The sequence below is a fragment of the Pteronotus mesoamericanus genome, unplaced genomic scaffold (assembly GCF_021234165.1).
Source record: "Pteronotus mesoamericanus isolate MK-2021 breed Mesoamerican mustached bat unplaced genomic scaffold, CSHL_Meso_final contig_24, whole genome shotgun sequence".
NCBI classification, from domain to species: Eukaryota; Metazoa; Chordata; class Mammalia; order Chiroptera; family Mormoopidae; genus Pteronotus; species Pteronotus mesoamericanus.
In genome coordinates, this window is record NW_026555100.1 from 27,934,384 (window position 1) to 27,959,355 (window position 24,972).

Sequence of the window (24,972 nt, forward strand, 5' to 3'; positions counted from 1 at the left end):
TACTTTTGACTACTTCCATTAAAATCAAGTTTATGATAATAAGCGCCTGCACAAGGTGACAGGATAAAGTTTAACAGCCTAATGAATTAAGCACCCGAACAGCCAGATAAATCTCCCCCCCTCCCCAATCCCCTGGGTTTTCAAGTCTGGTTGAGAAAATAAAGGTACCAAAAACATAAACAATTAAGAAATCAAACTTGGCAAAATGGTTGCCAAAAGACCTTCCCTCGAATTCATGTGTAGAACTTTTGGCAAACGTGGCAAATGTGAGCCGTGTCAAAGCGCCACTGCAGATCTTTCTTAATTTTACCCCTCCCCCTGGCATCACCACCTGAATTAGAGCATCCTAAGGTCCGTCGTAATTGCTTTCTCTATAAGCAGTCCGGTGGGATGAGGATGGGACAGTAAAGATTTAGAAACCAAGTTTTTGAACTTCCGGAACCTTGGCTAAATCGCCTTTTTTCCTTTTCTAGAAAATAAGGGGTCCCGTATGTCTTCCTTCCGCCTTGTTTTAAGACTAACGATCCTCTCCAGATGACCACGAAGGGACTTGTTTTATTTTATTTTATTTTTTGAGCGCGCACAGCAGGCCAAAGCTGCTCCAACGAAACTACCCTCATGGAAGAGCGGAGCCCCTCACGGTGAGTGACGTCACTTCCGGCGCGCTGACGCCCAGTTCGGCGTGCCGACGCCTGCGTCAGCAAAGAGCGGAGCTGGGGGCACCGGGTTTGAAGTCGTGCGGGTCGGCGGACTGCCGCCTCGGCTGTGTCAGACCCCCTGCTCCCGCGAAGCGGCGGGGACGAGCTTGTGTAGGTGGTGGGACAGATGCCCGAGGGCCCGTGCTGGGACGCTCCGCGCCGCACCGTCCGCTCGTCTCTGCTCCGCGTCCTGGGCCTGCGCCGCCCTAGTCCCTGGAAACTAGCGCCTCAGCGGCTCGGCGCCTAGCTCGCGGGGAACCTCGAACCGCCGGCGCTCGGTCATGGCGGTCTCCAGGTGGGTCTCGCTCCTGACGAGCGGGCAGGAAGGCGGCCCAGGCAAGGCACCGTCTCTTCTCGGTGACCCCACTCCTAGAAGGGAGAGGTTCCCGTTGTCACTGGGCTCGGGCGCCTTCTTCCACAGACTTCGGAGTTCGTCCCTCAGTCTGCGGAGCTTTGGGCTCGGGTTACTCTTCATGAATGGTTCGAAATATCTTTTTGTAATTGTGGAATTGACTTATGGCCACGATGGAGCTGGTTTTTGTCTTCATCATCATGATTCTCTTGTCTGGTTTCTCTTCCCTCTTTCAGTTTTAGGAGACCCTTCTCTCTTAGTACTCTAAGGCTGATCCCTAACCTCCATTTCACGGGGAAACTTGGTGGCAACTGTCTAAGTCGGGGCTATTAGAGTACTATTATCTAAGAGACCTAGTTACGTTGAAATTTTGTATTTGCGGCTTTAAGGATATGTTTTTTTCCTGAGGACTTTTTTTTTTTTTTTTAACTTCACAGTAAAAATTCTTCATTCTGTGTAGCAGTAAGCATTCAATTGTGAGCATTGTAGTCTTTGGCAAATTATTGTATTAGTTTCATTTTCCTTAACTAAAGCGTGAAAGATATATCACAGATCTTAAACTAACAATATTGTCTATCAACAGGAAAGTCTAGGAGAACCGTAGGAAAGTCAACGTGCTTCGATAACTATAGGAGGCAAGCCTTCCTTCCCTGCAATATGGCCTAATGGTGGGACAACTTTTTGTTAGAGGTTTGATTTTAGTGGGTCTAGGTCCGTGTAAGTAGGGGACAGTCCCTCCGATAGCAGCCAGAAGGGTTTAGCAAGTTCATTGGAGTTTATGGGGTAAATTTTCATGAGATTTGGGTCCTCTCACCACATAAACTGAAGGAAAAATGATAGTTCAGAAAACAAATAGTTTTCCTTTTTTTCATAATTAATTAAATACATTTCTTCAATACTATATGTGTTCAAGCTTTATCTGTTTTGCAAGAGAAAAAGATCACCCGTGCCTCACAGACTCCCCAGATAACTGATGAAATAGTTTGTGGAAGAAGCCCATGGGAGCTGGGTGAAGGGGGTTGCTAGGTACCTGTAGTATGGAGCATCTAATTTTAGTTTCATAGTTTAATTGAATCCATTCAATGTGAGAAAATTCTTATTTTGTGATATATAGTGAAGTGTCTTGAGAGAATACAGTGGTATATGCAGAAAATTGTACAGAAAATTGTATTTTCTGCAAATACAGAAAATTGTTATTTTCTAATGTTACTGTCCATATAAATACATGCATACATACATACATACATTCATTATAAGGACATTGATACATAAACTTAAGATGAGATTTGTTTATCAGGTGATAACAATGTTTAAGGGAATGAGTCGCTCTTGAAATTCATTTCTTACAGCTAAGTGCATTTTCACAGTATGGGATATAGTTTTATAGACACAAAAATGAAAGTGTTTAAGAAGAGCCTAATCTGCTTGACCAATGCTAATCTATTTATAGAAGTTCAGGGCACCTAAATTTCTGAACATGAGTGAGTGGATTTCTAAAGGTACTGCCTTTTGTTCTTGATACTGGATTTTAAAAGGATAGTGCTTTTTTTTCCTCTGGAGGTTCTTTATTATTCACTTTGCCAAAATTTTGTTAAATTCTATTTTTCTAAAAGCCTGTCATGGTTTTATGAAGGAGCTATTCCTGTGCATATTTTAGTAATATAGTAGTTCAGAGAAAACACTTTTGAGACTTGTATTTTGGGGATACTGTCAGTTCTTTCCTTTTTCATCTGCGGATTCACTCTGAATAGCAAACTTTAATTTCAAACTGACCTTCTCCATGCACTAAACATGTTTCTTTAATAACTATTCTTAACCATTCTTTTTCTCCTGTTCATGTATGCTTGTGGAATACAAACTCATTTTAATATTTTATGCAGAATAGGTGGGAGATGGTTCAAGAGATAAAAATCATATTTGCTAGAATTAAATCTGAAATATTTTTGCTCCATTTATATCAATGCACATAGTTGAAAAGAGTCTTTGTAATATTTTTAGGACCTCGTAAATATTTCCAACAGAAAGGAAACAGTAAGGTGGTACCATTATTCCCTCAATTGCCAGGTTCAGAAATTGGGAATAATATTTGACTTCTCCCTCCCTCCTTTCCCCTCAGCCAGCAAGTCACCAAACCCAGTCCTGTCCATTCTACCGTTCTAATCTTTGGTCAGTTCCCCACCCCCCATACCAGTTACCACTATCCTGCTTCATAACACCGTCATCTCTAATCCAAGACAACTGCAACAGCAGCCACCTGATCTTTTTGCTTCCTGTAGCGTCTCTTTCTACTTTATTCTTCACTTCAGCCATATTATTTGCTAATATACAAATTTTAATGTGGTCATTTTTCTTCTGAATGCCATAGGATAAAGTCCAAATTTCTTAAATGTATCTTACCAGATCCTTTGTGATCTGGCTCCTATTTCACCTTTTTAGCTTCATCTTGTGTCAAGGTCTATGCATCTCTCTCTCCACATTTCCCTCCCCCTTTTCTAAATCTGTGTTCTCACCCTTTAAGCTTTTATCTCTGCGACACTTCTTTCTTGTGTAGCCCTCCCCCCCAAAAAAAGCCAGATAGTGTGGTATTTTAAAATGCAAATTGGCTATAATGTAACCGTGCATTTTGTATGATCAAATTTTTTAGACCCTGCTTATAGTTTTATAAAAGCGTATAGTTTTACTGTACTTTGAATTGTAAGAATGTGGCAAATTATGAAATGCATGGTCAACTCTTGATGCGTGGGTGAGTTAAATCTTGCCCCCTCGCCCCTCAAAAAAACTCACCACAAACTTTGTGACTCTCTGAAACTGCAAACACAATTATAGCATTTTGTGCTCCCTTCAGCAGCACATATACAATTATAACATTTGAAGTTCTCCATAAAATGCAGTGAAGTATTACTGAAGAATGTGTAATTCCTCTAGACCCTTAATAAAAGAGATGATATACAAATGTAGGAGTAGAAAACAATGTTGCCCTTTGAATGTGAATGCCAGAAAATCAGTTAAGCTCACTCACTAGCTACTTGACTTGCTCCTATGAAACTAGCTTCAGGAAAAGGACAAATTAGTAGCATTACAGCTTCCAGTGTTGTTTGCAAACAATTGATATTACAATTGTTAAATCTTTGAATACAGCTGTTTTGTTTTGTGAGCCTTTCTCCCAGTATCATCTGTTACCTACCTAGTTGGGGTTGGGCTCCCAACAGTAAAGGCAGCTTTAGAAGAATTGTTAAGGGGAATTATGCTCATTACAGAAGATGGTGAATCTGTAAATTACTGGGTTCTATGGCTTAATACAGATTTTTTTAAAGGTTGTTTTTTGATAACCTTTGCCTGTTTATGCCATAATTGGATCAGTCGACTATTGTTTTACATTGTCTAGCTAATACGAACACAGTTTTTCCTTGATCATATAGAAAAAAAATTAAACTTAGAGAAATTTTCCTCAGTGACTTAAGCTATAAAGGCTCATACCTAAAATGTCTATACAGTAATTACAATTTGACTACTTAGAAGCCATTCCTTATACCTGTCACATACATCTTTGCGTTTGAAAATGATGCAGTGTTCAGAAAAGATTCAGGAAAAAGTCAGAACATCCCCCGTTATGGAAGAAACAAATTGCTACATACTAACAGAACTTTGCTCTGTTTTGTTAATTTTCTTTCTGCACTGCTGATACTCCAGAGAAACATTGTTTCAACAGGTATGTTCTGCCAAATAAAAGGAAGTCTTGATGTGGGGGAAGTTGCAGTGGATTCTTCCTAATAACAGGGGAGATGCCAGAATGATCTTAATTATTTATAGGACAGCATGTTTCATGTGTTTGCTAGGCCTATTCCTCCTTTACTGCTAATTTCAATTCATTATAGGATTGACAGAAGGGATTATTGTAAATTGCATACAGTGGGTGGTCCATATCTGTAGGTTCTGCATCTGGATTCAACCAACTGTGGATCAAAAATATTTGGGGGAAAAAGGTTATGTTGTTGATGTGTGCTATGTAGTTAGGCCTACAGTGGTTGCCTCTGTACTGGGCGTGTACAGACTCTTGTCATTCCCTAAACAATACCGTATAATAACTATTTACATAGCATTTGCTTTGTCTTTGGTATAAGAACCTAGAGATGATTTAAAGTACACTGAGTCCTCACTTAACAGTTGGTAGGTCCTGAGACTCTAAGGGAGACAACTTAAAATGAAACCATTTTATCAAACACTAATTGATATAAACAACAGTAAGTTCCTGTGGCATCTCATCATTTCATCAACATTATAATGAAATGACCTTGAACAAAATGATGTTATTTGAGGACCTGCTGTATATAGGAAGATATACATAGGTTATATGCAAATACTATGCCATTTTATATAGTGGATATGAGCATCCGCAGATTTTGGTATCCAAGGAGGGTGGAGTGGGTGTGTCCTGGGACCAATCTCCCTTGCTACTAAAGGATGACTCTCTATCACGTATTTCATACTTAAACAAATTTAGGTACAAAGAAGCCAGAAAAGGTAGAGGAGGCATTATAGAAGCTTTCATTTCAATCCTTATGGTAAATTCTTTCCTGTATCTTTGGTTTATTACTCAAAATACTTGAATAAAGGGTTTTTTTTTTAATGGGATAAAAAACATAACATAAAACTTACCATTTTAAAATATATAATTTTGTATGAAATTTTAAGACCACCACTATTTCTGTGCATGGACAATGGTGAAGGGACTGATTATGGAAGTAGCTGGGTGGAGAATGGGGAGAAGGGAGAAAGGTGGGACAACTGTAATAGCATAAACAATAAAATATTAAAAAAAGAAATGGCCTGAAGATGTAAAAATTAAATATATTTTTAAAGATAAAAAAAAACATATTTCTGCTGAGGAACCCAGATTTTACCTTAAGAAAGTCATGCAAAAGGCTATGGGCTGTTAGATTGGGGTAAAGATTAGGTAAAAGTGTCCTGAAGGCGGTAATACAACTTGGTTATTTTGGTGTTTGTTTTTTTTTGTTTTTTTTTTTTAGCATTTATTTAACAAGAATGCTTCCTGTGTTCTAGGTGCTGGAGATACAGCACAGAACAAAAATGGAGTCCCCGTTCCCATGACATTTATGTTCTAGTGTGGGAATGGGGGAAATAAAATTTATCTAGCATGTACCTCGCCATGCCCCTCGTTTTGGTGTGGTTTCACATCTGCATATTCACCCTTGTGTTCTTTTTTTTTTTTCCTTTTTTAATTGTTGTTCAAGTACAGTTTTTGCCATTTCCCCTCCCCCAACTCTTCCCCTCACTCTTGTGTTCTATATGGTATCTTAAATTAATCTACTTTCTTGTTTAAAGAACATAACATTAACATAGTTTCAAATTAGCCACAGTATGAACTTGAAGATTTGCATTTTAAAACACCAGTTTAGGGAATTTCTTGGAAGTTGTTTTCTTTCGACCATAACTTTCTTGCTTAATGGTAATCTGTGGTACTTAGGACAGTATTTATATCAGATACTTATTCCCTATGTAACACAGAAAAGTAAAAATTCAAATAGTTTTTGTTTTAAATTTTAGTGCACTTTTGCTAAATGTAAAAAATACAAAATGGACAAACTTGACTGATCACTCTCTTTTAGTGAAGTTTACAAAGCCATTCTTGTGATGTATTCTGTTGGTTGACTCTCCACAAATTTTCAGAGATTAAATTTATTCTGAGAATATTGAGATTGGAAATAGATTGAGGAAGTTATATTTTATATCTTTGATTCTTAATCAAATAACTTAGGAGTAGAAATGCAACACATACCTGTTATTCACGATGAAGTGGTAATCTAGGGCATATTTCAAAATATATATGGGGTAGGCAAAAGTTGTTCAGAGTTGTGAGTATGCAAAACACAGTTTATTCTTGTATTATTGTTTATGTACTGGTTTTACAACTGTAAACCTACTTTTGTGCATCTTTGTATGATTTATTTCAGTTTCTTTTTATGTCTTTATGAAATATCGTAATGCAAAGAGCTGAAGAGAAGAGGGGTTGGATGGCAGCCGCCAGTATAACCTCTGCAAACTTCCTGTTCTCTTTTTCTAGGCAGTCTTTAGAGCAGTTGGCTGAAATCACAAGTTGGTAAACAAAATATGAATCATGTCTTGTATAGTTATCTCTCTGAATTAAAATCCAGATTGAAAGTGGGCCAGGTTTCTTATCATCAGTAGATTCAGAAGCAGTGGATGTTGTCGAATAGAATTACCTTATGTTTTATTTAAATTATTCTCCTGTAGTCTTTGGTACCTTACATTCAGTTGACATCTGTTACCTCTTTCTTCTCCATCTGTCTGTCTTCAGAGAATGAAGAATGACATTTTTTTTTCCTACTACCTTCAAGAGAAAGTTTAGCTTGAAGAAGTATTATGATAAGTACTGTGTTCCCTCAAACCGCCCTTCTTTTAACTTCCTTTTTCTTCTGACCACCCAGCTTCCTTCAGGACTCTCCCTTGCCAAGGACCCTGTCTGCCCTCCAACATAATACTCAGTCTCAAGCCCTTGCCCCTCTCCCGCTAGTTCACTCTACCAGCCTTTCCCACTGTGGCCTGGCCCTGATGCTTACCCTGCTTTCCTTATAGCTGGCTACCCTGGGTTAACAGGTCAGACTGCCCCCTTGTCAGATCCTGGTCTGTGCGCCACTTCGTTCTTCCTTTTGAGTGGTATTGAATCCGCTGTCCTGGAGAAAGGAATGGAGAACCCCAAAAGGGGTTTTGAGCCAAGAGGACCAAGTAAACATTCTTGTGTCCTCATTCCTCTATTCAGGGTGGCATGTTTGGTTACCACCAAGGTGGAAGATGTGAGAATAAACAGGCCTGGAACTGGATGAGAGAGTGAGCTGATCGGCTACCCTTAGGGGAGTTGGCTGGTGGAGGAGCACAGGTGACATGACATGGCACTGAGATAAAAGGCTTTGCAGAAAGGAGAGGCAAGAAGAACTATGTTGCTGTGAGACAGATCAGCCTTAGGTTAGAGAGGGGTTGAAGGTCTTTGGGCAGGTGTGTGGTTCTAATGAAGTTAGGTAACAGGGGACTAAAGGAAAGTTTAGCAAGGGTGGAGATTATTGAAGGAATACAGTGCCTACTGCTTGGTCTCTTTTAGTTTGCTGTTTGAAGCAGATATAACTGCCTTGAAGTTTAGAATACTAAAGTACTGTTATGCTGATCTTCTCACTAACTGAAGCATTACCTTACCATCAGTTCTGTTATTTTTATAGCTTGTTTTTACATAATACATCTGTTGTAGATTAAGGATGTTTCTCAAAGGAAGCATAGAAACTGTAATATAGCACACTTTTTTTTTTTTTGTTAAAAATGGTGCTTAAATTTGTCACCAAGAAATTTGAACTTGTCTTTATCTGTAATTTTAATTATAGTGAACACCAGCGACTCAACTATATTTAAATACTGCGCAAAGTGTTGTGGGAGACTTCAGTCTCTGAAGGAGGTCAAGTCTAATGAGCATAAAACATCATGTGACAACTCAATGTAGGAGATGCCACAAAACAAAGCATAATAAATGCCAAAACGTCTGTCTAAGATGAGAATTCATGTGGATTTCAGAAGAGGAAGTAATAATTTGAGATGGTTTCAGGAGGGTAAAGGACTTTAAATCTTGATGGGTGGGAGCTAGCTGAAGAATTGAACCAAGACAAGACATCTCAAGTGGAGGAAACAATATAGACAAAGTTATGAACACCAGAAGGTCCATGTTTGGGAGGTACTTTTTCATTTTTGATTGCTGATAGGTGAGGGTGAGCCATTAAACAGTTTAGAGAAAGGTATAATTTGATCAAACTGTACTTTAGGAAGTAAATCTGGCAATAAGATCACATTAGTATGGAGTTATGCTCACCAGGCAATCGTAAGTGTGGCAGAGCTTCCAGAGAGGACAAATTAGGGGTTATTTGTACTGTGTTATAGTTTTAACAAATAATACAGTTTCCTAAGTGAGAAACGAGAGCGATAAGCCACCAAAGATTGAATCTGGGAGAATGTTCATATTAAGAATGTTAAGAGTAAGGAAACCAAAGAAAAATTGAGTTTAGAGAACAGGGTAATAACATGAAAATTTAGGAAGGAAAGTATTTTAAGAATAGAGTATTTGCTTATATCAGATGTCATAGAGGAGTAAATAAAATTGGATTAAAAAATCGAATTTGGATCTTACAAGTTAATTGGTGACTTTCAGGTGTGCTATTTCAGCAGTGGAAAAGGATTAGGAACTTGACTCATACAGATTAAATTGTGTATGGTAATGAAGTGAAAGGTGATTTTGAACACTGGTTCAAGATACTTGGCAGGAAGAAAAGTGTTCTAGATGATGAAGGTCTGGGAATTTATTTGCTCATTAGGGACAGACCTCTGCATATTTGAAGATAGAAAAGAATGAATTAATAAGGCAGTGTTTGAGATGATGTAGAAAAGATAATTGAGTGAAGATAGAAGGGGATGGTGTCAAGAAACAGTGGGTTAATATCTAAATCTTGAAGAATGGGGACACTCTTTTCATCTGAAATAGAGGGAGGGTAAGTGTAAAGATCAGTCTTTAGAGATAGTGAGGAGAGGGCCTGAGGTTGTTTGTGTACCATAACCTGGAGATCTAGGTACTCAGTGAAGTAGTCCATTCTTTTTTTAAGGAATAGGGAATGGTGTAATTGGGACTTAAGGAATGTGGAAATGATTGGGGGAAACTTTGAAAGCTGTCATTTTTCTTTTAACTTGTTACACATGGATTTATAGAGGTTGTTATTGTCACTTCCTTAGAGTATTCGTTTTGCAGCCTGCTTTGCTTTCACAAAAAGCAGAAACTCCATATGGAAAAGGAATTATGAAGTAGTTAAAATCTTTGCAGAGGTCTAAGGAAACTGACACTGAAAAACATGTTATATAAGGGGGGAAAAGTACAAAAAATATTGCAATGATGTGAAGCTATAAAATACAGCTAAATTATCTAGTTTTACCTCCAAAATAAGAGGTTAAAACAAAGTGAGCTTACCTAAGTCCTCTTATAAGTGACAGAGGTAGGACCTTTCAAGGTCTTCTAATTTCAGTCTAGTTTCCATTTTACAACTATTTCTTATAGGGAAGTGCTGGATCTATGTGAACTGTATGCATACAAGAGAAGCCCATATTGTTATAAAGAATACATGAATACGTGCAGCACATGCAATTGTAAGTCCACTGTAGCGTAGATTTGACCTAAGGATAATATATTCTTTATAGTAAAACTTACTTAATTTTGGATAATTTTGCCTGCCACAGAAGATTTAAATGAATACTTGCCTTGATGCTTACAGAAAGTAATTTGTAGATGTTTAAATTTTCTTTTCACATATTTCTTTTCATTGAGCATAGGCATTCTAAATTATGTGGTCATGGCAGTATGCAGATGCTTGTTGGTTTGGCAAGGGTTCTTACAATCTTTAATGTTGCAACCACTTTTAAAGATGGAAATAAAGGGCATTCTGAGAGTTATGTATGGGATGGGTGTGGGAAATCATTTTCTGAGGTGGGGTTTAGGATCTGACTTAGTCTTGGAAATTTTTAAGAACACCAACTGTGAAAAAAAATTTTTTTCCCCTTTCTTTTGTTCCATTATCTCTCTGAGTCAGTGTTCACCAAATCCTTTAGAAAAATTGATGAATGAATGGGTAAAGACAAATACTTAGATAGCATTAAATGAATAAGTGGGATGTATCTATGCACAGAGTATGTTTAAGTTAATTTTTGCATGTTTTATAAAAATTCATTTCCTTTAATAACTCTGTGTGCCATACAGTATATTGGGAGCAAAAATTGTGTGTATTATTTTTGTCTTATGTTACTGACTTTAATTGCCTCAAATACTTTTTAAAAAATTATTTATTTTTTAATCCTCAAGAATGTGTTAATTGATTTTAGAGAGAAAGAAAGTGAGAAACATTGAACCCACGACCTAGGTATGTGCCTTCACTGAGGATTGAACTTGCAGCCTTTTGGTGTACATGACATCGCTTCAGCCAACCAAGCCACCTGGGCAGGGCTCAAATATTTTTCTTGATGTATGTCCTTCTTATATACCCGTAACTATAAAATTTGAACCTTGCCTTTTAGTGTTTTGTTCTGAAATAATTGAAAAGTTTTTATAGTACCCTTAGCCTTCTTGACAGAAAAATATGTTTTAGTTATATTTCTTACCAGTTGCAATGATTTTGTAGTTCTTAATGACTGGCTAATTTGAAATACTACAATAAAAAAGAAACAAAAAACTCTGCCTATTTCACTTGCCACCGTAGAGGTTTATCTTGTGAAAGGCTTTCAGAGCTTTGTTTTGTAATTTTTTAGCTCTTTACGAAAGAAAAAGAATCCCAGAAGTAAAATATGAGCCGCTTTACAGTGTATTAATGCTTAATGTTCATGACTAGCTTTGGGACTTTGCTTGCCTTCTGTTCTTCATTTGATTAAATTTGAAGGTGTATTCCCTAAATTTTCCCTTGTATAAGATTGGGAACAGCCAGTGTAACCTTGCCTATTGTCACCCTCCATCTTGTTTAAAGTACATATTAATGCCATATGTGAAGCCATCTTCCTTTCATTACTTGCAGCATCCACTTTATCTCATTAAGCCTGATTAGTATTGTGACAGGAGGGCCAGGCCTATATGATATATGGACAGCTGTAGTAGTTACTTGTGACTTTCTTTTTAAAACCTTAGGATTTTACTATATGCTCAAAACAAAATAACACAGTTTTCCACTTCCCCCTACTTTTTCCAGATATAAGGCATTGTAATTTTATTCCAAACTGTATTCTTTGGTGGGATTTGAACCATGGCGCCATGGCTCTAGAATTTGTGACATTATGTCATATGCCTTGACTCTTTCCTCAGAGATTTTATTTATTGCCATATCTGTCACTTCTATACAAATGACACATATACCTATATACTTTTCGTCTCAACTTTCTCCTAAATATCAGACCTGTATTCCAACTATCCTTTTTGGTTCCCCTTTGCTATACTCTCCCTACCACTAGTAAACTTGTCATCTTATAACATTTCCTCACTTGTTCTTCCCATTTCTTTTAATGACACCTTCATTTTCTAAGATTCATAGTCTCAGAATCTTTTTATTTCCTTAACATTTCATTTACTATACCATGTGTGATTTACTTATGCAGCATTTCTCCCAACCTCTTTATGGTATTCTTGCCATGATTATAGTTCAGGCCTGCACTTTTAGCTTTAAATTCTCTAAAAGTTTCCTTCCATTTTATTTCATGCTTCACAGTGCTTCCAGATTAGTCTTTCTAAAACATAGCTCCAGTCCCTTCATTTTCTTAACCCAAGACCTTCACAGTTGGTTGAACTATACCTTCAAAGGTCTCCACATTAGGGCTCTAGCTACTTCTTTGTTTGTTTGTTTGTTTGTTTGTTTTTCCAAAGAGTTTATTTGGGCACACCAGGGGACTGGGCAACTCTGCATCTAAGAGAAGATGTTGGGTCTTTTGGCGATTAAGCATGGCTTGTGCTGTCAATGAAGGATACAGTGGGACAGCAGGAACTTGATCTTAGAGTTGTGGAACTGCTTGACTGTTCGTCAAGGACTCTTGCTGGCTGCAGCGATCTCCTCCACCTCCATGATCTGAATTGAGTGGGTACAGGCCCTCCTTTCTCAGTACCACTGGTTGATGGCATCTCTGGTGTCAGGCCCTGGTACTCCTGGTGCATGTTGTGGTGACCACTGCAGCCAGATGCCAAAGTTCTTCCCCTAAGGGAAGATATTTTGAATACCTGTCCTCAGTAGACAATTTCCCCTGAAGGTTTCTTCATCTTCTTCAGTTGAGATATGAAGTACCGGAAGCGAGATTTGGCAACGACATGATTAGGTGGAAAGAGGTGCATGTGGCAGAGGGTCAGTGTGCAGCACTTGGAGGTGGGCAGGCAATACCCCACCACCTTGTATTCTGCGGCATGCCTGAGGCCTTTGTAGGCTTCTCTCTGAGTTTGCCACCACCCACAAAAGGCTCTAGTTATTTCTATAACTGTATCGCACACTGTTGTCTTAAATATATCCTGAATTGCAGTCAAGTTTTTAGTCCCTTCCTTAAGTATAGTTTTCCTTTTCCTATTGCTGTGTCGTTATTCCTTCTTGCAGGTGGCTCTCCCTCTTTTCCTTTTGTCACCTCCTCTCCACCAGTATTGAATTCCTTTTCTACCATTATGGTCCATCTCATACACTGTGTGTTTTATGGCACCTTTACAGTATTACACGGTTTGGAATATATAGCATTTGCTTTCTTTGTTCCCATTCCTTAAAGCATTTAGTACATCTTTTCTGACATGTATCTTACTGTACTCTCTATTTTACTTATTTGTGTATTTGCCTTACCCTCTCGCTCAACCGTCATAGGAAATTGCTTGGAAGTAGAGATTCTCCTTGCAACCTTAGTGTAGATCTTTGATGAAAGATGCTCAGTACCTTTATTGACTCGTACTTATACATACGAGAGAACATGTTTCAGAGTAACCATTATATTTTTGTTGTTTTAGGCTTGACCGTCTTTTTATCTTACTGGATACTGGCACTACTCCAGTTACAAGAAAAGCTGCTGCACAACAACTTGGAGAAGTGGTAAAGCTTCATCCCCATGAATTAAATAATCTCTTATCTAAAGTAAGAACTCTTTTTTTTTTCCTTTGAGTATAATACAATTGTGGAGATTTGTTCTCCACAATTAGATATGAACATAAAAGCAAAGACAGAAATTGTCTTATTTTATTTTAGAGACAGCTTGTGATCTTCAAATTTCATTAAATATCTTAACATTTCTCCTAATATTTAAAAATTTTTGCTATTTCTTCATACTTTATTTTTTTCTATTGGAAGATTAGTTTTTCTTTCTTTTTTTTTTTTTTGCATCAAGTTTAATTGTTGAAGGGCTTTGACACAACATAAAATCTTTTACCTGTGGCACAAATTTGAATCTGACCCAATTTGGTAATGAACTAAGTTGTTAATCTAGTTTGTTAGTGGTATAACTTGTTCTTAACAGCTAGTAATTATATCATAGTTGGCAGTCTTCAAATGGATGAGTACTCATGTGCAATGACTAAAAATACATGAGAAGCTAGTTGTCATTACATTCTTAGTTATCAGCTTTTTGAAAGTAGAGGCTTTCTGCTTTGGTGAATCAGTTTTCATAGTTCTAGCCTATGTTCTTTCCCTAGGCAATAGTGGTATTGTCACTGAACTCTGGGCTTATAGAAGTGTGCCTGCATGATAGTAAGCAGCAAATTCTATGTGTTTAAATCTCTAGGATGCAAAGTAAGAACAAGAGTGCTTTGAGAGATGGGAGAATAGGGAATAGGATGTGGGAGCAATATGATAACCCAGACATTGGAAGCCCCAAGGTACTTCTTTTCCCACTGGTCTTCCCCCTTTTTTCATTTTCATTTGTCCCTCTCTGATTCTTATGAGTAGGGTTTCAAAGCCCTTTGTTGGTATATATTGTACAAATCTATACTACTTGGTTCCTACCACAAGGGCTAACAGTGACCCGATATATTCCCTGCTTTACATCCAAGATATAGGTGGAGAGAGACAGTGATTTGACATCTACAGGCTCCATGTTCTCAGAATGGAGAACAGTACATATTAGGCAATATTATACTCATGTATAAGGTGTGGGATAGAGGAGCATACCCATTTCCTCTCATCCCAAGGGAAGAAAGGAGGACTGAATGAGTGCAAACTGGAAACAATGAGCAAGACTAATCTGTGCTGAACCGAGAAAAGGTTTCCAGCCTTTCAAGTGAGTTCTGGTCTTTATAACTGAGACCCCAGGATACTGGCTGCCATCAGATAATTACAAAAGAGGCAAAGTTTGTCTTTAGCACCTCTTCCTATCCTCTTTTCTCTGCCTTCATTGTTTTTCTGTTGCCTTCAGTTTTGTTTTTTAAACAGGTTTATTGAAATATAATTTACATGCAATACAGTTCACCCATGTAAAGTATACAATTCAATGATTTTTTAATTATATTCACAGATATGTGCAACCATTGCCACAATCTAATTTTAAAACATTTTTTTCTCCCCCAAAAGAATCCTCATGCTCATTAGCAGTCACTTTCCATCACTCCCCCTTCCATACCCAGTTCTAGGCAACCAGTAACCTAGTTTTGTCTATAGAGTTGCCTATTCTGAACATTTTATATAAATGTGTGAACTTTTGTGACTGGTTTCTTTTACTTAAAATAATATTTTCAAAGTTCTTTCATATTGTAGAATGTCTCATTACTATATTTCTTTTCATTGCCAAATAATATTCCATTGCATGGATATGGATATACTATATGGATATATCTTATTTATCTGTTCATCAGTTGATGGACATTTGGGTTCTTTACACTTTTCAGCCTATAATGAAAATGCTGCTATGAAAATCCATGTATAGATTTTTGTGTGGATGTATGTTTTTATTTCTCTTGGATGTGTACCTGGAGTAAAACTACGGGATCATCTGCTAACTATGTTTAACTTTATAAGGAACTACCAGGCTGTTTTCCGAATTGGCTCCACCATTTTACATTCCCAACAGCAGTGTATGAGAGACCTGATTTCTCCGTGTCTTTGCTGGAACTTGTTATTAAATAACTTTGATTATATCCATATTAGTGAGTGTAAAGTGATACCTCATTGTACTTTTGATATGCATTTTCCTGGTGACGTTGAGCTTGTTTTCATGTGTTTATTGACCATTTGTATATCTTTTTTGGATAATTGTCTATTCCGATCATTTATGTGTTTTTAAAGTGGCGTATTTGTTGGTTTGTTTTTTTTTATTGAGTTGTGAGATTCCTTTATATGTTTTGTATACAAGTCCCTTGTCAGGTATTTGATTTGTAAATATGTTCTTCTGGTCGGTGGGTTGGTTGTCTTTTTGCTTACTTGATAGTATCCTTGAAGTACATAAGTTATTAATATTGATGAAGTCTATTTTTTTTAACATCACTTCTGCTGTTGGAGTCATATCTAAAAAAACCCTTACCTAACTTAATGTCACAAATATTTACCCCTTTGGTTTAAGAATTTAGTAGTTTTTGGCTCTTAGTTTTAGACTTATAGCCTATTTTGAGTTTGTTTTTGTGTATAATATGATGTTAAATTTGTTGCCCCAGCACCATTTGTTGATAAAAAACTACTCTTTACCTATTGAATTACCTTGGCAGTCTTGTTGAAAATCAGTTGGCCATAGACACACAGTATTGTTTCTGTACTCTCAATTCTAGTCTATTAATGTATATACCTGTCCTTTTGCCAATATCACACTCTTTGCTTTTTAGCATGTTAAAAGCTATGTTGTTTTTTAAATGCACTTAAATGTTCTGTTATTAAAAGTTCCCCATTTTTTAAGGTGTAGTGATATTTCCTGTGAATGATATAATTTTATAGATGATTTAATAATTTCAAGATGTTTTATATAAATTTGAGGGCTGCTAAATTATTGAATAATAACATGTAAATTTATCTTTCTTTTGGCTACCTTGAACAAACAACATTTTTTGGTATATAACTATTATTATTTTATAATTTTTTAAGGTGTTGATATACTTAAGAAGTACAAATTGGGATACTCGGATAGCAGCAGGACAAGCTGTGGAAGCTATAGTGAAAAACGTGCCTGAGTGGAATCCAGTGCCAAGAACCAAACCAGGTGCTTTAAAAAAAAAAAAAAAAAGATTTTGAGAGGGGAAGGGAGGGAAAAAGAGAGGGAGGGAAACATCGATTGTGAGAGAAACATGGATGGGTTGCTTTTCATGCTCCAACCCTGGACCAGCCCGCCACACAGGCATGTGCCTTGACTAGAAATTGAACCAGCGACCTCTTGCTCTGCAGGACAATGCTCAACCAACTGAGCCACGTGGGTCAGCGCCCCAACAAGGTGCTTTTAAGTGGAAAAATTGTTTGCAGTAAAATCCTAACTGTAGAATTAACTATACTATACATTTTATATTTCAACAATTTCAGTTTTAATTTCAAGTCATCATTTTCGTGCTTTTAGATGTAGCCTTGTCAAGAAATGACATTGAATAAGGTGATTTTTCACTACGCTTTAAAAAAAACTACCAAATGTTTTCATATATATTTTTTAAAATTATTCTAGAGTATGCTTGATTTATAGAAATAATTAGTTCCCTGAAGGAACTTATGTTTTAAAAACAAAATTAAAACAATACAAAGTAAATATTTGAAGTAGCCTAATTTTCATTGGTGGAAAAATAGTATAATTATTTTCTAAATTTAAGCACAATTATATATGGCTATATGGGTGGGTATGTCTGTTTCTTTTTGTGTCCTTTAGGTATCTTGTAGTGGAAATTATTTTTCTGATTTCCTGTAATGATATTTAAAACTGAGTGTATGCTTTTAAAAAATGTGTAAGAGTACCCATTTTAATCAAGTGAAAATTTAATATGGTGCAACCGGGTTTCATTTTCAAGTCACTTTGATAACATTGGTTTGTCATAAGTCTCAGCTTGTTTAAAATTTTTGCTTTAATTTGCTGGCACATTATTTTGCATAATTATGTTAATTTGTGTTTTCTCTCATCAAATGAAATATATAACCAGAAGAAGTTATAAATTGTTTTTAGAAAAGAGCTTTTTCTTTTCCAGCTTATTATTTCTGATTATTTTGGTATATGGAGATACTAGAACTCAGATTCTTTTTATAAACTTATTAAATTAGTTACACTGGCATTAAAATTTATAGTAATATTGCTTATCAGTAGAAAATTTAAAATATTTGTAGCAGTTCTCTTTAAGTCAAGCAGTTACAGTGTATAGATGAGTATATACAAATGCCAACTAAACAAGCCTGTGAACAATTACAATATATTTTTAAATTTTTAATGCCATAACTTTTGGGGGGAAGGAATACAGAATACGTAGATATTTTTAGGCCTCAGATGGATATATAATTTTAGCAATTTACCAGGGGATTATTGTTTGCTTCATATTGTGAGAAATGAGTTCAATCGAATAATAGAGTTCTTTTGTCTCCTGAATATTCCTCAGGTATAGGGAGGGATAATGCTTATTAGTCTTATTTATGAATATAGTCTGTGAAAATGTTTATCTTCCAGTTTAGCACTATAATAAACTCATACTGTTACCCTTGGTATTTTTAAACAATTTAACAGTAAGTGGAGACAGCATGAAATTTAACATTCATATTTCAGTACGAGATACATTTTTGTCATATAACATTGTGGTTTTGCAGTCAACAACAGCTACACATACATCCACTAATATTCTAATGGTTTTTGGAAGAGGAGCCACCAACTGAATAGCTTATTCATAAATAACTAAGAGCTGTTATAAATAAACCCACAGTAGCTTTCCTACTTCCTTCATCTACTTTTCTTAAAATATTACTCATCCACTATAAGTAATGCTGTTTTCTTTCATTTTACATTTTGGCTATATGATCAAATTAAATATTTTTAAACTTCATCTAGAACCTACTTCAGAAAGTGCTATGGAAGATTCATCTACTACAGATCGATTGAATTTTGACAGATTTGATATATGTAGATTGCTACAACATGGGGCATCACTATTGGGATCTGCTGGTGCCGAATTTGAAGTACAAGATGAAAAATCAGGTATGTAGTAGTTCCATAGAATAAAGTCTGAAATGCTTGGGTTCAGACTTATTTATCACTTGATATGCTATGTATCAGTCATGCAAAATCTGACATCACAAAATGTAGGTTGATTGAAGTTTGTAGTTGGGAATGCTGTGAGTAAGATAATCAGAAGTGCTTGGTCTAATGCTACCACATGAATATTTTTCCTCCCTTAACTGAGTGTGTACTATACATGCAGGGTGGGACAAAAGTAAGTTTACAGTTGTTGATGTGGAAAATAATACCATAATTAATAAATTGATACAAGAATAAGTTTTGTTTTGCATGCACACAGCTGTAAACCTACTTTTGCCCCACCCTGTGTGCATTATTAATGGGTACATATTAATATTTCAGCAGCCATTTTATATAACATAGAAAGTATAAGTTGTTGCCCAAGGGCCTCAGTTGAATAGATTTTAAAAGCCAGGATTGGTACAGATTGGTAATGTTTTCACAATTCTGGAAATTTGAGAGTCTGTATGATAGTTTTATTTTTATTATGTTTTTTAAATATTTAAATAATTGGATCTACTCTTGCTGGTGACCAAAGCAAAAAATTAAAATGAAAACTAAATCTTGGATAGGTAATTGTTCCATTATCTTTAAACTTACAGAATCTTTCTGGATTTAAAATAAATGTTTTGGCCATTCAAGATTGATGCCTTGAGTGGAAAAAACCTTGATGTTTTTAGTGGATTTCTGTAAGTAAGTAATTTGTCCTTTTGACTAAAACCAAAACAGAACAGTGTTTTGTTTTGTTGTTAATTAATCATTAGTCAAAGCATATCTCTCTAGTTAAGGAAATGATCTTCAATTTGTACATCTTAAAAAAATGTCAAGTACCCATTCTCTCTCTCTTAATATGGTTTCTGTAGAAAAATATGGTTTGATTATTTTTGGAGAAAATTAAGAGGAAAATTTGCTCAAATTCCGGAAAAGCATAGTTTCCTAAAGAGGTAGAAACTTTTCAATTTGAAAAAAAGTTAACCCTAAACAGTAAGTTTACAAATCTTTCTAGGGTACCCGTAGACATTTATCAGAGATCTTTGGCCCTAAGACAGGGATAAAAGTCAATTTCACCTTTGTCATTTAAAAAAAAAAAAAGAGAGAGAGAGAGTACTCAGATCTTATCCCAGAGGTTCTAACTTAATAGGTATCTGGAGAGCGCTAGGAAATTGTATTTAAAAGAAAAAACTCCACTTGTGACTCTAATATGTAAGCAGGATTGGAAATCCTAATTTTTTGGAACTCAGTTTTAAATTCTGGTAAGTCATAGCATGCTGAACAGTGCTTATGTAAATGCTAAAATTAGGTTTTCTGTATATGTCTGTTCATCTGTGTTTGTCTTCTTATGTACATGAAGAACACATTCATGATTAGTTTAGTTGCTGGTCCGAGTTTCTTTTGCAGTTATGTAGGTTATTTTTCCCAGTAGGACTTACCCTGGAACAAGAGGACTAATTTTTAATTTTGGTCCTAGTGTATTTCCCTTTGGGTAGAGCAGTCTTAAATTTTTTTTAAGTAGCTTTATTAAGATACAATTCACATTTCTACAGGTCACTCATTTTAAAATGTATAAGTCATTGGTTTTTAATATGTTCACAGATATCTGCAATTTTAGAATATTTTTATTGCCTCAGGAAGAAAACCCCATATACTTTAGCTATCACCCTTTTATCCCCCTACTTCTTTCCTCACCTTCCCAGCCCTGAGCGACTTTCTTTCTCTATAGATTTGCCTATTCTGGACATTTCATATAAATTGAATCATAAATATGTGGTCTTTTGTGACTAATTTCTTTTACTTAGCAGAATGTTTCCAAGGTTTATCTATATTGTAGTATATATCAGTACCTATTTCGTTTTTTTCTAAATAGTTATTACTGTTGTAGAATATATTCATTTTTTAATTGTGGTAGAATATAGATAACATTTGCCATCTTAACTATTTTTAAGTGTACATACCATTCAGTAGTAGTAAGTACACTCACTTTGTCATGCAGCCAGTCTTCAGAACTCTTTTCATCTTGTAAAACTGAAATTCTGTACCCATTAAACAAGTCCCATTTCTCTCTCTCCCTCATCCCCTGGAAATGACTGTTCTATTTTTTTTGTCTTTATGAATTTGAATACTTTATATACTTTATATAAATGGAATCACACAGTATTTGTCCTTTTGTGACTGGCTTATTTCACTTGATATAATTTCCTCAGGGTTTCTCCATGTTGTAGTATATGTCACAATTTCTTTCCTTTTTAAGGCTGAATAATATTTCACTGTATGTTTCTACTACATTTTGTTTATTTATTCATCCACCAGCAGACACTTGGATTGCTTCTACCTTTTGGTTATTGTGAGTAATGCTGCTATGAATGTGGGTATACAAATATCTGTTCGAATTGCTGCTTTTAGTACTTTTTGGGTATATACCCAGAAGTAAAATTACTGGGTCATATGTTAATTCTATTTTTAATTTTTTTAGGAACTGTCATACTATTTTTCATAGTGGCTACACCATTTTACATTCTTACCAACAATTCACAGGGTTTCAAATTTCTTCACATCTTTGCTGTGTTGGGATTCTGGCGTATTAAATTAAGACTATGCAGAGTGTGACCTGCTGAATGAGGAGGCACAAACCGCCCTCAAAGGTAGCTCCCTCAGCATCTGAGCTCTCACTATGGGGAAGTGAAAACTTCAGGTTGTTTTGATTGAAGGCACATTTTCAGTATAATCACACAAAGGAAGTAAAGTCACAAGGTTTATGACTTACAGATCCTAGAAATGGCTGGTGAGGGCACTGAGAGTAGGGAAAGGGCAGTCCTCTGTCCCAGGTCATGAGTAAGCAGGAGATGGCGATCAGGGTAGCTGGTACCTATTGCTTATAAGGTTGTTGGGAGGGAGGTCACTGATTTTTCCCAGACTCATCTGTAAGTGGTTATTTCATTTATTTTTAGAGAGAGGTGAAGGGAAGGAGAAAGGGGGAGAGAAACATCAATTGGTTGCATCTCACGCTGCCAAGCAGGGACCTGGCCCGCAACCCAGGCACATGGCCTGACTCAGAACTGAATCAGCAACCTTTTGCTTTGTGGGGTGATGCCTAACCTGCTGAGCCACAGGGCTCTAAATCAGGGGTCCCCAACCTGTGGAGGTAGGGGTGAGGTACCTGTCCATGGCCTGTTAGGAACTGGGCTGCACAGCAGGAGGCGAACAAGCCTAATGCTGGCATTACCACCTGAGCTCTGCCTCCTTGCCCCTCTCCCCATCAGTGGAAAAATTGTCTTCCATGAAACCAGTTCCTGATGCCAAAATGTTGGGGACCGCTGCTCTAAATGGTTATTTGAAAAGGTGCATGGAAAGGCAAAATGGGAACTTGTGGGAATCCTTAATTCAAGCCCTTATCTAAATGTCCAGACTCTGGGTAAGAAGAGGAGGGTTGTCATAATGTGAAATGCCTCAGCAGCACATCAGAGTAACTGGTTTTTCAACACACTTCAACACTTGTTATTTTCTGGGGGTTTTGTTTTATTTTTTTGATGATAGTCATCCTAAAGAATGTGAAGTGGTCTTCATTTTGTAGCTGAATAATATTCCATTGTATGGAAATCACATTTTGTTTATCCATTCCTTGGTCAATGATGACATTTGGGTTGTTTCTACCTTTTGGCTATTATGAGTAGTGCTGCAGTAAACATTTAGGTACAAGTTTTTGTGTGGACATATGTTTTCAACATAAGAGTGGAATTGCTGGGTCATACAACTATATTTTACCACTTATAGTATTACCATTCTGAGAAAATGCCAAACTTTCCCAAGGTGGTCCTACCATTTTACATTCTACCAGTAGTATATAAAGGTGCTGATTTCTCCATGTTCTCGACAGTACTTATTAACTGACTTTTGAGTGGGAAGTGCTATCTTATAGTTTTGATTTACATTTTCCTGATAACTAATAATATTGAACATTTTTTCATGTGTTTATCAATCATTTATCTTCTTTGGAGAACTATTTAGATCTTTTACTCATTTTTAAGTGGAATATTGTTCTTTTATTACTGAGTTGTAAGATAAACATTTTAGACACAAACCTTTTATTTGATATGTGATTTACAAACATATCCTCCCATTTTATGGGTAGTATTTTCACTTTCATGAAGCACAAAAGTTACTATTTTAAAGAAGTCCAATATATCTTTTTGTTTTGTTTCGCAAGCTTTTGATGTCCTATATTAGAAGCTGTTGCCAAATCTAAGGTCACTTACTCCTACATTTTCTTCTAAGAGTGTTATAGCTTTAGTTCCTGCTATCAGATGTTTGATTCATTTTGAATAAATTTTTATCTGTGTTGTGGGATTATTGGTCCAACTTCATTCTTTTGTATGTGGCCATCCTGTTGTCTCAACAGCATTTGTTGAAAACTATTCTTTCCCCCATTGAATTACCTGGCGCCGTTGTTGAAAACCAGCTGGCTGTAGACCCTGTTTTGTTCCTGAATTCTCAGTTCTATTCCATTGGTGTCTGTGTTTATGCCAATACTTCATTAGCTTGGTTACTGTTGCTTTGTGGTAAGTTTTAAAATCAAGAAGCATGGGCCTCCGACTTTGTTGTTCTTTTTCAGGATTGTTTGGGACATTTAGTTTTTAGAATATAAGTTTTAAATTTTGCTTTTGATGCTATTTGTAAGTAGAATTGCTCTTTTAATTTCATTTTTGGCTTGTTTGCTTCTTTAAATCATTTTTCTCCCTGTTCTTTAGATTGGGTACTTTGTACTGTTTCTGTTTCTCTATTGAGGTATCCTACATTTTTATAATTGTGACAGTGTCTTCACATTGAGCATTGTTAAACTCAGCTTAAAAATCCTGTCATCTGATTTCAACATCTGGGTCATTTCAGAGTTGGTCTCCATTAATTGTCTTGTCTTTTGAGAATGGGTTACTATTCTTTGTATGTCAGTTAATTTTGGATTGTATCCATCACATTGTAAGTGCTGCTGATAATGTTGTGCTGGCTGGATTCTGTTACATTCTTCCAAAGAGTGTTTTTGTTTGGTTTGGTTTTTGCTTGCTTGTTGGTTGTTTTAGCATGCATTTAATTTGGCAAAACTCAAATTACAGATTCCTTTGCAGTGAGCAACAGCTCAAATCTCAGTTAAGTTTTTAGCTTTTAGCTGGACTGTGAGGAGTCTCCTGTGTGCATGCATAGTTCAGAATTCAGCCAGAGATTTGACTGAGTACACAGGATTTGGTCCTTCTCCCTCTCCCTGGCACTCTCCTTTCTGGGTTTTCTCTATCTTTCAGTGGCTAGACTGACCCCTGACTCTCTTTCCTCTAGTTCTTCAAGCCAGAAGGACTGGGTTATTTATCCAGCTCTTAGCTGCCCCACATATCCTAAGGTTAAAAGCTGCAAAATTGGGAAACTCACCCAGTGCCATGCCCTTCTTCCAGGTATTGACAGCTCTCCCAAGTATATCCCTACTTTTGTACTCTTTCCAGTGCCCTCAGGTAGTTATTTTAAAAGTATTTTGCCTAGAGTTTATTATATGTGGAGAGTTAGTCCAACAGAGAGTTACTAGAAGCAGATCATTGTTTTTAGAATGTTAAGTTTTTTTCCAATTTTGTAGAGCCGTCTCTTGCAACTTAGCTATTTTAAGCTCAAAATTTTTTTATTTTATTTGTTTTTCTTTATTATATTTATTTAATTGAGGGGAAGAGAGAAAGAGAGAGGGAGAGGGAGGAACATCAATGTGAGCGAGAAACATCAATTGCTTGCCTCCCATATGTGCCCTGACCAGGGATCGAACCCACAACCTAGGTATGTGCCCTGATCAGGAACCAAACCCCCAGCCTTTTGGTGTGTGGCACAGTGCTCCAACCAACTGAGCCACATGTCTAGGGCCCCAAATTTTTATTTTTAAAATTTTTTCAAAACTTAAAAAAAAATATGTTTATTGACACTAGAGAGAGAGGAACAGAGAGAGAGAAACATGGATGTGAGAGAGAAACATTCATTGGTTGCCTCTAATATGCGCCCCAACCGGGGATTGAACCTACAATCTAAGCATGTGCCCTGACCAGGAGTCAAACCCCCAGCCTTTGGGATGATGTTCCAACCAATTGAGCCACAGTGACCAGGGCCTAAATTTTTATTTTTATTTTTACTTATTTTTAAGGCTTTATTTATTTTATAGAGAGTAGGGGAAGGGAGGGAGAAAGA

At 36.5% G+C, this 24,972-nt stretch overlaps 1 protein-coding gene across 1 annotated transcript in view; it reads left to right on the forward strand.

Annotated features, from left to right (window-relative positions):
• The first annotated feature begins 688 nt into the window (after window positions 1-688).
• The window catches only part of BTAF1 (B-TFIID TATA-box binding protein associated factor 1), a 102,222-nt gene continuing 77,938 nt past the window's right edge, over window positions 689-24,972 (forward strand). The window contains exons 1-4 of the mRNA XM_054572850.1: window positions 689-993; window positions 13,616-13,739; window positions 16,665-16,779; window positions 18,586-18,732. Of these exons, the coding sequence (XP_054428825.1) occupies window positions 980-993; window positions 13,616-13,739; window positions 16,665-16,779; window positions 18,586-18,732 (400 nt within the window). The 5' untranslated portion in view covers window positions 689-979. The remainder of the gene's footprint in view (window positions 994-13,615; window positions 13,740-16,664; window positions 16,780-18,585; window positions 18,733-24,972) is intronic.